Source organism: Leptonychotes weddellii, chromosome 9 (genome assembly GCF_054177405.1).
Source record: "Leptonychotes weddellii isolate Sample4059 chromosome 9, ASM5417740v2, whole genome shotgun sequence".
NCBI lineage: Eukaryota > Metazoa > Chordata > Mammalia > Carnivora > Phocidae > Leptonychotes > Leptonychotes weddellii.
The window spans coordinates 123,964,023-123,979,292 of NC_138377.1; the positions used below are offsets into that span (position 1 = coordinate 123,964,023).

The window sequence follows — 15,270 nt, forward strand, 5'->3', positions numbered from 1 at the left end:
TTGAAGAATCCAGGTAACTTTAGTATCAGATTCTTTAGATTCTCTCTCATTTTGTCTCTAAAAACTGCCATTTTAAAAAGTTCATTTTGGGGGCATCTGGGTGGCTCAGTCGGTTAAGTGTCTGACTCTTGATTTTGGCTCAGGTCATGATCTCAGGGTCGTGAGATCGAGTCCCAAGTCCGGCTCCACACTCAGTGCAGAGTCTGCTTGAGATTCTCTCCCTCTCCTTCTGCCCCTTTCCACACTCATGCTCTCCCTCTCTCAAATAAATAAATAAATCTTTAAAACAATAAAAACTAAAAAATTAAGAAGTCCGTTTTGGAGAGGTGTGATTTGCATACAGCAAACTGGGTCTATTTAAAGGATGAGCTTTAAAAGGTGGAAACAGCCCTACGGCCACAGCCTTGGGCATGATACTGAACACTTCAATCACCCCAGACAGTCCTCTGGGCAGCCTGTCCTTCCCCTCCATCCCTCCGATTGCTCCAGAAGCTTCTCCCTCTCTCTCTCTCTCTCTCTCAGCACTGTCGAGTCCTGCCTGTGTCATCAATCTGATCATCAGCCTTGATTCTTCTGTGTTTTCCAGGTTCTGAATTCCTGATGAGACTTGGAACCATGTCCTTAAGCTTCACAGTTTATATCTTCAGCTCCATAGTTTCCCATCTTATTCTGTCGTTTTATCATCTCGTGTCTAAACTCTCATGGTAGGGAAGTGCTATTCTAAGTTCTGCTGCCGAGCGCAGACGTAGGGAACGTGCTCTGTTTCTCTGGTTGTGTTTTGTGCAGACGTGGTGCTTCAGATGTTTTCATGCGGCTCTGTTCCTTTTTTTATACTTAAACATTTTTTTCTGTGACGGAAAAACAAAAGAAGACTCAGAACTGCATGAACACTGTAATATCTTTTGTTTAAACAGTAATAGGAGCCCCTGGGTGGCTCAGTCAGTTAAGCATCTGACTTCGGCTCAGGTCATGTTCTCAGGGTCCTGGGACGAGCCCCGGGTCAGGCTCCCTGCTCACCAGGGAGCCTGCTTCTCCCTCTTCTGCTGCCCCTTACCCTGCTTGTGTTCTCTCTCTATCAAGTAAATAAATCAAATCTTTAAGAATAAGTAAATAAATAAACAATAATAAATTTAAAAAATTTTTTAAATCCACAGAAGAAAATCATGCTAGTTTATGCCTAAAGTTTGAGTTACCATAGCTTTTTTTTTTTCCCCTCTGAAATCACTCATGGCTAATCTGGACAGCTCTCAGATCTGATTTTTAAGAGGACCCTTAAAAGGATCTCTGAAAACCAACTTGAAACATCCCGGTTGCCTTAGGAAAGCACTGAATGCAACCACCTTTTGCCCTGTTGGGAAATGAGGTGAGCCCTCTCTCCGGCCCCGTATTCTGTCAGGGTTCTGGATCCCAGGAGACCCAGGAGTCCAGCCTGAATGAAAAAAACCTACTTCTCATTAAAGCAAAATCCCAAATTTTAAGTTTTTATTTCTAAGGAGAAAGGAGAGGAGAAAAGTAGTGACCATAAAACTACAGTACACACAAGGTTAGAAAATTCAAACCTTTTCAAGCTACAAATAAGAAGTGGAAGCCCCCCCTTTACACTCTAGACCCTGACATGTGGAATCGCTTCCAGAAAAGAGGAATCATACAGGAAATCAACATATGTAGACGTATGTGCTATAGATATATAATTATATAATATATACACTACATATGCATATGTATACCTGTGTGTATTTAGACAAAAAATCATAGTATGTGAACTACCCCATACTTACTTCATTTAACTGTCTCTAAGAGGAGCTATTCCTGCTCAATTAATATAGACCTACACCCTTAAAAAAATACTTTATTTTAGAGAGAGAGAGAGTGGAGAGAGAGAGAGCACAAGCAGGCTTGTAGGGACAGAGGGAGAGGGAGAGAGAGAATCTCAAGCAGACTCCCTGTTGAGTGTGGAGCCCAATGCGGGGCTCGATCTCACAACCCTGAGATCATGACCTGAGCTGACACCAAGAGTCGGATGCTCAACCGACTAAGCCATCCAGGTGCCCCATAGCCACCTCCTTCTTTTAATTGACCTCATATTATTACATTGTATGGATTCCTTGTCTTAAATTTTTTTTAAAGATTTATTTATTTATTTTAGGGGAAGGGCAGAGGGAGAGGGAGAATCTTAAGCAGGCTCCACACCCAGCCCAGAGCCCAACTCGGGGCTTGATCCCACAACCCTGAGATCATGACCTGAGCTGAAATCAAGAGTTGGATGCTTTCTAGGTCTACTGGGGAAAACATCAAGGGAAGAAAAGAGCATTGTGCAAATATTATTTCAGTAACTCCTCCATCCTGGGAAGTCGGGCAAGCCCCCTCCTGGCCTAGGAGGGCTAGGAGAGGGAGAGAAGGAGTTTTCTGCTAACAGTTTTCAACACAATAAACAAAATTTGGGGGGTTTACTGGTAGTTCTTTCCTGGGCTCATGCATAGCAATGGTGTTTCATTATGCTGAGTGGAATGTACTGTTTTGGACAACTGTGATGATGTCTTGTCCGTGGAGAGAAGGTTGGAGGACTCGGAGAGACCCTTATTACCCTATCTTTCTGAGATTTTGAACATTAAGCCTTGGAACTACATCTTAATCATTTTCTGAAGTGACTTAGTACATAACCCTGTGCATAGGGGTCTGTGTCCATGTAAGCATAGGAAATGATGCACACCATATTCCCTCATAGCATTCTTGGTATGTGTTCATATATCATAGTCTTTGGGAGAGTTTTGCAGTAAATTAACCCATTTAACGGGACTGCACCCACAGTTCCCCAGACTTATTCTATTACTGAGCTCTTCCTTGTCTAGCGCTTGGGAGTGTCTCATTATGTAAGTGTTGCTTCAGGATATCTTAAATACCTGTGTCCCTCCTGAATCTATGCTTTTAAATTCAGGGCAGAAATCAGCAAACATCTTCTGCAAAGGCCTGGACATTAAATATTTTAGGCTTTGCTGGCCAAACAGTCTCTGTTGCAGATACCCAGCCCTGCCATGTAACACAAAAGCAAGCAGAATTTGTGCCATTCACAAAAATGTTATCCTTCCTTCCCACCCCACGCCATCCATTTAAAACCATCAAAATCATTCTTAGCTAGTAGGCTGTAGAGAAATAGATGGGCTGGAATTGACCTGTAGGCTGTAGGTGGACAACCTCTGATTCAGTGGATAATAATTCAGGATCAGAAATAAATACTTTATTCAGCTAGATTGTGGAATACCTAAGGTATTTTCAAGAAGATGTTCAGTGTATTTATGTAAATAGAAAAGAATACGTAAGCTTCATCTACTCTGCCAAAAACATTTGTTGTCCTGTAGCTTAGCTCCTAAATATTGAGGGTTGACTAAAACCCTGCCAGTTAAGGGATAAGCCTGATAAAGATGAGATGAATATATATTGGTGAAAAATCTCCATATTATAAAAGAAATCAGATTAGAAATTTTCACTGTGGAATTTCTTTATTACCAAATTTAAAAAGTCTAATTATATATGTTTTTAAAGATTTATTTATTTGAGAGAGAGAGAGAGAGAAAGACAGTGTGCCAGGAGGGGCAGAGGGAGAGAGAGAGAGAGAGAAGTAGACTAAGCTAAGTCTGCAGCCAGACGCGGGACTCGATCTCACGACCCTGAGATCATGACCTGAGCCGAAATCAAGAGTCAGACACTTAACCAGCTGAGCCACCCGGGCGCCCCCTAGTTTTAATGATATTATGCAAAGGTCATAGCACAGAACTTGAGTTACAAAATGGATGCAAACGTTCAGTATATCTCGAGGGAAAATTCTCTTGTTAATAAGATTTGAAAATTTGTTGATGACATAATTGAGCATCAGTAAAAATATGGCATTTCCAATGTTCTGAATTCCCTCTGAATAAATATGTTACTTTTTCGCTTCAGAGAATGCTTGCCGCTCCTCTGTGGCCCAAATGTAACAGTTGCGTGTCCTCCTCCCCACCCCCATCCCGGTTTTCCATAGGTTCATTCCGGAGCCCTGGTCAGCCTGCAGCACCACGTGCGGGCCGGGCGTCCAGGTCCGAGAGGTGAAGTGTCGCGTGCTCCTCACGTTCACACAGACGGAGACCGAGCTGCCTGAGGAAGAGTGTGAAGGCCCCGAGCTGCCCACCGAGCGGCCTTGCCTCCTCAAGCCATGTGGCGAGGGCCCTGCCTCCCGAGAGCTGGACGTCTCTCTCCAGGAGGACAGCAGGATGACTTACCACTGGGAGTACGCTGGGTTCACCCCTTGCACGGCCACATGCTTGGGAGGTACTTGATTCTCGCTCGGGGGACAGTCTCATCTTGTGCTGCTAATGGTTTGAGAAATCGCTAAATCATTCAAGCCAAATACACAAGTTAGAAAAGTCTAAAGGAGGTGACATCATTTGGATAACTGAAAACCTTGCCATTTCTTTCTTTGTTTTCCATTATGATTATTTTCTAGGAAGATAAAGGATAGTGGGATAATATCGTGGCCAAAAAAATTAGTACATTCCTTTGGCCTAAGCATCTGAATAAATGAGATGGGGAAAGAGGCCACTGAGTAATATGGAATAAATAGGAAAACGCAGAACGGGTAAATCGAGGCAGTCTTGCCCATAAATCAGTGTTACAAAGTGAGATTATCTGATGGCACTCTGTCAAGACTCATCCTCAGATTATAGTCAGGCTCATACCCGCACGTTGGGCCAGAACATACTGATGACTATGGTTTACGTGTATACATGTGGAGTCACGTGCATAGACAGTGGACCCGTTAGGATTAGGAAGTGCTAATATGGTCAGCGGGCCTCAGTAGGGTAGAAGTTGGCCCCAGGATCATTATTAAGCATTCCAGAATCCAAAATGCAGTGGATGAGTAGAGAGCCGGAGTCCAGATAGTCATTCTCCGGGGCTCTCTTTTTTGGGAGGAAATAGAAATAATTGGAAAGCTAGATCTTCTACTGATGTGAAGGGGGCTCATCCGATCAGGAATCCAGGACTCCTCACACCCTGCCCATGGACTCCAGTGGTTGTGGCAAAACTTGGTGACTAAATGTGTGCTGACTTCAGTCCCAGCCAATGGTGGAAAGAATACAAGGAGCTGCTGCCTTAGAAGGCAGTTGGGTCAAGTGCATGCTCCACTCCTCCTGGTGGTCCTGAGCCCAGTGCTTGGACCTCCCTATCACGTCTTGGAGCTCAAGGTCCCGTCACTGTGCCTGAGCCCCTCACCCTTTGTCCCCCAGGCTCTTAAGTAAATTCCCAGTCCTTCCCATCTGGTCTCCAAGACCCGATGGTATTTGTCTTTCTCCTGTCCTAATTCAACCTCAAGACTCACCTGTCCTGACACAGGCACTGGGTCTCTGACATTGCCGGCCTGCAGTTGACCCAGGTGGAGTGACATATGCTTTACCCCAGGCTTCAGCAAAGCAACTGCTGCCTTTCATATGAACTTACGCAGCTAGAATTTGAGCAAAGAACCCTTACCTACTCCCGCATTCTCTCTGCTCTCTTACTTGCTTCGCCCTGGTTTGTAGAAGCCTACCCAGCTAGCCAGGAATTTAGATTTTCTTATTCCCCAGGACCCTGATTCGCTGCCAGGGCGCATAATCTCAGCCACACCTGTGCTGGGGCCTGGAACTTCACTCCTGCGCCCTCTGAGTTCAGGAGCCTGGACACTGCCCTTGCTGTAGCTTGGAAACCTGCACTTTTTTTTTTTTAATTAAAATTCAATTAATGGACGGGGTAGCCGGGAGGGTGATGGGTATTAAGGAGGGCACGTGTTGTGTTGAGCACTGGGTGTTATACGCAACTAATGAATCGTTGAACACTACATCAAGAACTAATGAGGTACTATATGGTGGCTAGCTGAACATAATAAAAAAATAAATAAAATTCAATTAATTAGCATATATTGTATTATTAGTTTCAGAGGTGGAGTTCAGGGATTCATCAGTTACATATAACACCCAGTGCTCATTCCATCATGGGCCCTCCTTAATGTCCATCACCCAGTTACCCCATCCCTCCCACTCCCCTCCCCCCTCCAGCAACCCTCAGTTTGTTTCCTAGAGTTAAGTGTCTCTTACGGTTTGTCTCCCTCTCTGATTTCATCTTGTTTTATTTTTCCCTCCCTTCCCCTTTTGACATGCCCTTGGCGATAAGAGAAACTGGTACTTTCTTGATCATTCTGGAGAATCCCTCTAGAGCTAGTTGCTGTGATGAAAAATGGTCCCCTATTCAACTGCGATTATAGATGTCTGGAACTTTCTTTTACATTACTGCGAAATGTCAGCTGTCTGTACCGCTTCTGAGCTACCGCATTCCTGCAGTTTCACAGAAGCCTGGAGCTTTGTCTTTTATTATGAGAGCAGAAAAAATCCTACTATTGCTCGTACATCCTCAAATCTGTTAATCTCAAGCTTTTTTTTTTTAAAGATTTTTTATTTATTTTAGAGAGAGTGAGAGAGAGATCATGGGAGAGGGGCAGAGGGAGAGAATCTCAAGCAGACTCTGAACTGAGCACAGAGCCCAATGCAGACCTTGCCCTCACATCCCTGAGATCACGACCTGAGCCAAAATCAAGAGTCAGACACTTAACCAACTGAGCCACCTAGGCTCACGCTTTTGAATGTAGACTTTAGTAGAATTGCTATTTTGCCTAGTACTCTGTCATCCTTGATTTTAGTTCTTTCCCTGATTGGAAAATTCCCCCTCGATTTGGGAAAGCATGCCATGTTGGGTCCTTGGAACTAACAGAGCAGTTGGATTTGCCCAAGGAAAGATGACCAGGTTAATTCTGATTCAGTTGGCAGAGCCTAATAGACCTCATCTTTGAAGCTTGATGTCAAAATATTAGAATCTGCTATTGTATTGTGTACCAAGGTGGCCCTAGAGTCCGCCTCCAGGATGGCTGAACTCATGGGAATGACTTTCTTTTTCTTTTTTTTCTGGTAATAGCTTTATTGAAATGTAATTCACATACCGTACAATTTATGTATTTGAACTATACAATTCGGTGGATTTTAGTATATTCACAAAGTTGTATAGCCATCATCACCATCAATGTTAGAACACTTACCCCCAAAGAATCCTGTACCCTTAAGCAGTCATTCCCCGTTTTTCCTCAAACCCCCATTTTCCCGACCAGTGGCAGCCCCTGGCAGCCCACTAATCTACTTTCTGTCTATTCTGTCATTTCATATAAATGCAATCACATAATAGGTGGTCCTTTGTCACTGTCTTCTTTCACTTAGTGTAATGTTTCCAGTTGAAGTTCATCCATGGTGTAGCATGAATCAGTACTTCATTTCTTTTTATGATGAATACTATTCCATTGTATGGATATACCCCATTTTATTTATCCATTCATCAGTTGGAAATTTGGATTATTTGCATGTGTTAGGTGTTGTGAAGAGTACTGCTATGATCATTCAGGTACATATTTTTTCATTTCTCTTGGGTATCTACCTCAGAGTAGTAGAATGAGTTTTTAATCCATTTAAAACATACAAGTTTTGTGAAACTTGGCTAATTGAGTTTATTCTTATTGGCGTTGTGCCCTTTGGGTGTGCTGTGAGAAGGATAACTGCCTTGAACATGTCAGAAGTGCAATTCACCATTCAGATGGTTGATGAGAAGGTGCCCATTTATTTTCTGACATCCTCTTGTCAATCTGGAACCCATTTTACAAATTTTAACAGAAATCAACTTGGAAATCTTTCAATACCCAGTTAAACAGCAATTTAGCGTTGTGAAGGTGTATTATTATATTGTTTAATCCTAGAATAATATCATTTAAATGAACCTTGGATATCCATGAACCCAAATTTTACAGTTAGGGAAACTGAGGCTCAGAGGCCGTCACGCAGTCCAAAACAGAAAATAATTCTCATTCTTTAGAGAGGGTTGGTTGAAGTGCATACAATAAGCTCTCTAACTTGCCAAAAAGTAATGTTTTTAACTTTGTGCGTTCAAGCTTAGATTTTCCTTTTAAATAGATCACTAAATTCTATAAAACTGAAGGCCTAATGCTTGAAACCAAAATCCTCTATAAAGGCAGGGAACTGCATGTCTACTCTGTGCTAGACTCCATGGCTCTGAGTTCTGGGCTCGGTATCAGGATATAAAATGAGTAGGACACCACCCTTGACTTGGTGGACCACAGCTTTGGTTATTCACCTTTACTGTCTTGACGGTACTACTTACACACAGGGGTACTTGCCTCTCTGTGATCCATTTTAATGTGCTTTTGGAGGCTCAGCCTCTACGAGTCCACTTACGTGTAGTTACGAATGTCGGTTTTAACCCTCACCCTGGTCTGCTGTAACTGAATACCACAGGAAAATAGAACTTCCCCAGGCACCTAGTTATTTCCCCAACATTCCTGTTTCTGATAGAAAAATAATATATTCAAATTACAGATTTCTGAAAAGATAAACCTTTGGTCGCATCCTGATAATCTGTGTACTTGTATCTTCTAACTTATCTGCACATCATACAGAAAATCAAAGTAAATCTATTCGTTGTAATGGCTGATACTTGAGAACCTTTCCTAGGTCTGCTTTCATACTGGAGTGGCAACGGAGAATTCTTTTTTAATTCTCGAAAGCATGAAGAATGCAGACATATTGAATTTCCAGCTTCCAGGGGGCACGTGTGTGCGCGTGCATGTGCATGCCTGTACACACAGACATCCTGGAAGATATCCTTACCTTTCCAGGACCCCCTGCTAAGGTTCTGTAATTTACTGCATCCTAAACATTCCTCACCAGTGTTTCTTTGTATTTTATGTTATTTGTTGCACTTACGACCTTTCATTTTTACCTTGGTATTTTCTAGTAGCACAAGCTAGTAGCAGATGCACGGATTTTGAAGCCTGACCGCACTTTGAACCCTAGCCTCTTCCGCTCTCTTCACTCTCTTTGGGCCCCTTATATAAGTTTGTAGGGGCTCATTTTTGTAAAATGAGAAGAGCCATCCCTACTTCATGAGGGTCAATGAAAGGATTGAATGTGCTTATTTAACAAAATGATGTAGGAGAAGTGCTTAAACGCAGTGCTTGGCACGCGGTCTATAGTAAGTATTAGTGGGATGATTATTTTATCATAGAATAATAATAGGACATTCTTCTTATAATGCTCCCATTTTTTCTCTTTTAAAAAATCTGATTTTCTGAGCCCCTTAAAACATCTACTCATTTTTAAGTCCATTCTTACGAATTCTCTAAGTAAAATAACCATCTATAATTAATGATGGTTTCATTTTTCCCTTTCACATATTTATTTATCTTATGTAAGTTTTATATCTCATTGCATCATCTAGAATCACAAAAACAATAATAAGGAGTGTGGGCAATGCCAACCTTGCCTTTGTCCTGACAGTAGCAGGAATCTCTCTGTTGTTTCGTTCAAAAACAACATTCTACAAATTTGTTGCATGTTTCTTTGCAGTAGGCACTGGGCTGAGTGATAGTGACTCACACTTGGCGGGGGAAATGTGCCGATCTTATAATCACACACATATATGTAAATCACAGCTGGTTATAGCAAAGGAGATACATGGTGCTCTCAAGGCATATAATAGGAGGAAATTGACCTAGTTAGGGAAGTAAGGGGAAACTTCCCTAAAAATGATTACTCTTGAACTTAAATCTGAAAGATGAGGAATTAATTCAGCAAAGGAGGGGCTGGGGGGTGGTCACAGAGAGAATTCCCAGCAGAAGGAAGAGCAGGTACAAAGTCCTTGGGTAGCAGGTGCATGGTCCATCTCGCGAATGAAGAAGGCAGGTGCAGCTGGAATACTCAGGAAGATGGTGAGCTGATGCTAGAGAGGAAGGCAGGGGCCGACTAATGCCTTACAGGCAAAGCTGACTTGGTTCTTTATCCCAAGATCCGGGGGGGAAGCCATTTAACGAATCAAAGTGGGAGTTACATGATCAAACTTTTATTTATTTCAAAAAGGTGAGCCCAGCTGTATTGTAAAAAAAAAAAAAAAGGGTTTGGAAGGGATAAGAACAGATGTGAGGGAGGACGTCTTAAGAAGTCGTTGTCTCATCCAGGCGAAGGCTGGGCCTTCAGTGGTAAGGATGCTAGAGATGGAGTACAGCAGATGACTCGGAGAAATGTGTAGAAGGTGAAAGTCTGTGGGTGGAGGGGGTGAGCGGGAGTGAGGTGGCCAGTCTGAGACATGGATTCTACCCTGAGATGATGAGTGTTCACTGGAGATCCAGCTGGGCACAAGGAAATCACGAGTTCAGTTCTGGTTGTAATAACTTTAACATGCCTTTGGACTTCCAAATAGAGATGCTCTAAGTAGGCCATTGCACGTGTGAATCTGAGGCAAAGTGCAAAGATCGAGGCTGGAAATATACATTTATGAATCATCTGTGTATGGAGAGAATTGAAGCCGGGGCATGGATGGATGAGAATCTCCAGGAAGAGAATGGGTGGCCACTGATGACTTGAAGAGTCCATCCATTGGAATGTTGGATATGGATGTCAGATTTGAAAGGATGGAGGAAGGAGTGACAGGTGACAACATGGAGATGAAAAGAATAGATGTTTTTGTGGCAAAATTTGTCTGTGATAAAGAAGACAGAGAGAGGGAAGAGGCTAGAAGGTATTGTAGGTTGTGTGTGTGTGTTGTGTTATTCAATGACTGAGTGGCTTGGGTACATTTACAAGGAAGTGAGAAAGCTCCGGAATGAAATCAAAAGCTAAAGTAATCAACAGATTTCCTGGGAAGGTGGAAAGGAGTGAAAGCCAACACACAGTGGTAGAGATTGGTCTTCAGCTGTGGAAGAGGCAGCTCCTAATAGAAATAGGCCAGGAAAAGGCCAGTGTGTGTGAGTGATTTGGGGAGTGAATGCAGAGATGTTTGAGGTCACGGTGTAACATTCTCTTCTTATACAGCTGACTACAATATGCTAGTATTGGATTTAGTGACATGTGTGAATGATATTGCTGCATGTGGGCATCTTCCATTTCACATGGCGGACTCCAAGCATGCCTTCCTACAAAGGGGAAAGTGGGACCGAAACCGAGGTCCGCCGCAGGATCATGTTAGCATACTCCCCACGGAGATGTGTTCCTGACACGGAAGGTTAGCAATCGCTGTTTTGTTCTCTTCAGATCTCTCCGAGTCATGACAGGCCCCTGGCTGTAATTTCTTCTAACCACTCTTGATATAATTGGTCACTTCCTCTCAGGCTCCAGCAATGTTTATGATGCCCTTCATGCAGCCAAATGGTTTCAACAGTCCTTAATCTTTACCAGCTGTGTCCTCAACTGGTTGCTAAACTCACCTATTTGCAGTGCTGTAACACTTGCATTTGAACCCCAAGAATGATGCTGTTCCTTGGCACTTCTCCTGACCCAGAGCATATAATGCTTTCCCTCTTTTTCATGACCTGGGAGTTGAGAGTAGCATCCTCTCATTCACAGTGGCTTATCAGCTGAGAGAAAGGAAAATGGATTAATGTTCTTTTCAATATGCCCCTGGGCTTGTATCTGTAATATAGCATTGTACAAGGCAACACTGTATGAAGTAGATATGGTTGTTTTTTTCTTTTATAGATTTCATTATCAGGGTTATAGTAGTTTTGTAACATGAATTGGAGTTTTCCATACCTTTCAACAGTCTTAAATAGTTTATATCATGGCGCGCCTTCATGGCTCAGTCAGTTAAGCGTCTGACTCTTGATTTAAGCTCAGGTCATGATCTCAGGGTCCTGGGACCAAGCCCTGTGTTGGGCTCTGCTCAGCGGGGAGCCTGCTTCTCTCTTCCCTTCTCCCTCAGCCCCTCCCCCCTCCACCCCCACTCATGCATGCTTTGTCTCTCAAATCAATAAATAACATATCTTAAGAAATAGTTTATATCATGGATATTATCTTTTTAAAAAGTTTGAAAGCACTGGTTCCTGCCCATTCTTGTTTTCCCCTTTTGGGGGCAGGATTTAGGGGAGAGCATCGTGGCTGGATCTTTGACATCATTTTCAAGCCCCACCCCTCCTGCTTATTGTTGTATTCAAGATCTTAATTTCCAAGTAATTTCCCTAATTTAGGTTTTCTTGGAAAAAAAGCCATCCACTTCATGGCAGTATTGATATTATTATTACGAGTTGTTCATCTGGTCTTGGGTTGCTTTAAGCCTCTCTCTTCTCTTTTTTTCTGGCCACAAATAATGTGGGATCCATTCACTCTTTCTGACCAAGCAGTTAAATAGGGAATGACTTATGGAAAATTCTAATGGTCGGACTTGGGGGTTTAATTGTTTATTATTTGTTTACAGTTGGACTCTGTTGTGGTCAGAGAATGTGACCTGCGTGATTTCTGGCTTTTGGAACTTATGCAGTTTACTTTATAGACTAATAGAGGATCAGTTTTTGTTAATGTTCCATTGGTGCTCCAAGAGCATATTAATGTCTCTTTCTAGGGCCCAAGGCTTTTCGGTTATTAAATCAACATACTTGTCTTATTCAATTTATTTTTTCATATTTATTTTACAACTTGATGTATTAAATACTGGACAGAGCACTTTAAAGGCTCTGGCTAGATGTTCTTCATTGCTCCAGGTATTTCTTACTGAGTGTGTGTGTGTGTGTATGAGATGTTATTTGGCATGTTGAATTACTCAGGACTTGCATGCAAGAAACCCAACTAACGCCAACCGTAAACCAACAAAAGGAAATGTGTTAAATGGCTCTGCTTCCCTTTTTTGAGTCCTTGCACCCTCCTCTAATCATTAATTCATTTCTTGATGAAGGCTTTGAATATTATTTCTGCCCCCCAAAAGACCCTCTTATTATGACATTGTAGAAGTCAAATGTGGATTGAGGGATGTTGCCTCATGCTACCAAAGGAATTGATTAGAAAAATTATACTGAAATTTTAATGCATCATTTATTTTATAGCTCCTAAATGCATCACAATTATCACCCAAATTTTGCTAAGTATAAGATAAAGTGAACTTATATTTTTTACTTCTACTTTTGAGGATAAAGGTTTTGTCAAGCCTCTTGAAGTGAAAAGTGTTAAATTGTTCTCGTAGGTTGAGTATGTGGGGTGGAAGATATTGTTGTGGCCATCTTTATAAAATACATTTTACCCCAATAAGTAGCCTAAGCCATCTATTAATTTTTTACATTCCTTTGAGTATGCTTACTTTAAGACAGAGAAATTTCTCACGAGTGTTCTAGCACTTCATACGAATGGTTAAATGAGATCACTTTAGACCTTTAAGACCCACCCACTGCGTCTCCAGAAAACATTCCAAAATAGTCTCTGTATATTTTCTATAGAATTTTGATTACAAATTAAAATATATGTGAAAGGTAACTGGATTTTGATGAAAAAGAAATGCAGCCATGCTAGAAAATGAGCATCTGCGCCCCTATGAAGTCCGTAAGGAAGCCTGACATTTGCAAATGGGAACTGGTAATTCAACTGTAGCTGTGTCCCCTTGGTATCTCAAATAAGCCAGTATTTATTTAAAAAAAAAAAAAAGTTCATGGGAGATCCATGGAGATTGAAGACTGCATCCCACCATGTCCACGAACATAAGAATTCAACTGAAGAAAGCAGGAGAAAATTTAGTGGAAAGAACTGAACATCACCAATGTATATTTTATATATCCTTTTGGCCTATTCTGCATTCTGTAAAATATCATAAAACGGATGAATTGAAACATGGCATTTGGAAAAAGAACCACAGTCTTCTAACATAATGGAACACACATTCTTGCATGAAACTGAATACATTTGCATATTTCAAATAGCAGAGTCAAGTTGCTGTTACAATTTTTATGTGATTTTTTTCATCCAGAGTTTGATTTATATTTTGTTCAGTTCTGATTTTCCAATAATTCTTTTTGTCTCAATAGACGAAGAATAGTGGTTGAGACGTGGGCTTTGGGGCCAGACAAAGGAAAGATTAGCCCATGAAGTGTTCCTATTTGCCCAAGAAGCAGTCCCTGCTTTGGGAAGCTGGTTGACTGTATTGCATTTTGGGATCCCTGCAGGACAAAGACAGAGCTCTGGCTTAGGAGATAGGAAACCTAATTTTTAGTTTTGAATCTACCCCTTTTCTTGCTGTCTTAATTTCTCTCTAAACCTCAGTGTCCTCATTATTCAATTAATAAAATGGAGATGATGGTACCATTCTTCGGACCTCACAAGGTTATGGTGGGCCCAAATGGTACAGTTGAAAGCACTTTATACATGCCAGAGCCCTCTCCCAATGGGAGGTATTGCTGTTGTTTTTGCTAGCAATGGAAATATTACTAATTACAGTAATAGTGAACAGCAACTCACACCATAATGAAAATTTTAATGAGGGTTCCACGTCAAAGTTAACACATGTGCGGTGACATAGAAAAAAATGTTATTCTTTAGCAGCTGATAGGAAAATTCCTCTTGGGAAACTATGGTATATGTTTGGGAGGAACACTTTGATGGTTCAGCTGAGGGGACTTTGAGTGCATTTGGAATGTAGGTATGCCTGAGAGTAGATGGGGAGTCGGGGTGCTTTTTCGTGTTTCAATGTGAGTGTATTTGGGCGGGGAGGGCAGTGGGGAGAATATTAAAATCGGGAAGACTTTGAAAAATGCAAAGCGGTTTGCTCCCATGTGCACCCTGAAATCAGCCTGTAGCCAAGCAGTAGAGTCAAAGGGCAGTGGCTTAAGAAGTCCCAAGACCCTATTCTTTCCCCCATAGTAAGTTATTCTAAGTCATTTGCATTTTTTTCCTCTCTCCAACCTCCAGGCCATCAAGAAGCCATAGCAGTGTGCTTGCACACCCAGACCCAGCAGACAGTCAGTGATACCTTGTGTGATATGGTCCACCGTCCTCCGGCAATGAGCCAGGCTTGCAACACGGAGCCCTGCCCACCCAGGTACGTGCCGTCCCATGCTCCCAGGACACTGTGTCGAATGGTAGCACCCTCTCCTGCAGAGAGGCCCACATGTGCATAAAGGCTTGTGCTTCTACCCAAGGTAAACCACCTGGCTTAGGTCGGCGTTCTCTCTTCTCCATTCACATTATGCTCCAGCCAGATTCCTGCTGGGTGCACAGAAACTGCGTGTTGAGAAGGAATCCCCTTTACCCTGGCTCTTTTTTTTTTAATTTTATTCTTATGTTAATCCCCATACATTACATCATTAGTTTTAGATGAAGTGTTCCATGATTCATTGTTTGTGCATAACACCCAGTGCTCCATGCAGAACGTGCCCTCCTCAATACCCACCACCAGGCTAACCCA

General features: G+C 42.1%; 1 protein-coding gene across 1 annotated transcript in view; it reads left to right on the top strand.

Annotated features, from left to right (window-relative positions):
• The window catches only part of ADAMTSL3 (ADAMTS like 3), a 235,757-nt gene that overhangs the window by 124,968 nt on the left and 95,519 nt on the right, over nt 1-15,270 (top strand). Inside the window, exons 14-15 of the mRNA XM_081831893.1 lie at nt 4,016-4,302; nt 14,775-14,904. Coding sequence (XP_081688019.1) covers nt 4,016-4,302; nt 14,775-14,904 — 417 coding nt within the window. The remainder of the gene's footprint in view (nt 1-4,015; nt 4,303-14,774; nt 14,905-15,270) is intronic.